This window comes from Sinocyclocheilus grahami, unplaced genomic scaffold (genome assembly GCF_001515645.1).
Source record: "Sinocyclocheilus grahami isolate Dianchi unplaced genomic scaffold, SAMN03320097.WGS_v1.1 scaffold1668.1, whole genome shotgun sequence".
NCBI lineage: Eukaryota > Metazoa > Chordata > Actinopteri > Cypriniformes > Cyprinidae > Sinocyclocheilus > Sinocyclocheilus grahami.
In genome coordinates, this window is record NW_015506847.1 from 5588 (window position 1) to 6260 (window position 673).

At 42.6% G+C, this 673-nt stretch overlaps 1 protein-coding gene across 1 annotated transcript in view; it reads left to right on the forward strand.

Annotated features, from left to right (window-relative positions):
- Positions 1-47: 47 nt before the first annotated feature.
- Positions 48-673, forward strand: part of LOC107571905 (mucin-5AC-like) — a 2464-nt gene continuing 1838 nt past the window's right edge. Inside the window, exons 1-2 of the mRNA XM_016258288.1 lie at positions 48-70; positions 126-650. Of these exons, the coding sequence (XP_016113774.1) occupies positions 48-70; positions 126-650 (548 nt within the window). The remainder of the gene's footprint in view (positions 71-125; positions 651-673) is intronic.

The following is a 673-nucleotide window of genomic DNA, read 5'->3' on the forward strand; positions in this document are numbered from 1 at the left end:
AGCAGAAACATCTACAACAACAGAGACTTCCACAATCACAACTCCATATGAAACATCCACCACAAGTGCAGCAGAAACATCTTCAACAACAGAGACTTTCAAAATCACGACTCCTGCTGAAATAGCCCGACTTCTGCTGAAACATCCACCACTAGTGCAGCTGAAACATCTACAACAACAGAGAGATCCACAATCACGACTTCTGCTGAAACATCCACAACTAGTGCAGAAGAAACAACTACTACAATAGAGACTTCCACAATCACGACTCCTGGTGAAACATCAATCACTAGTGCAGCAGAAACATCTTCAACAACAGAGACTTTCACAATCACGACTCCTGCTGAAATAGTCACCACGAGTGCAGCAGAAAAACCTACAACATCAGAGACTTCCACAATTACGACTCCATATAAAACATCCACCACGAGTGCAGCAGAAACATATAAAACATCAGAGACTTCCACAGTCACGAGTCCTGGTGAAACATCCACTACTAGTGCAGCAGAAACATCTACAACAACAGAGACTTCCACAATCACGACTCCATATGAAACATCCACCACTAGTGAAAAAGAAACATCTACATCAACAGAGACTTCCACAATCACAACAACTGCTGAAACATCCACCACTAGTGCAGCAGAAACATCTACAACAACAGAGACTTCCA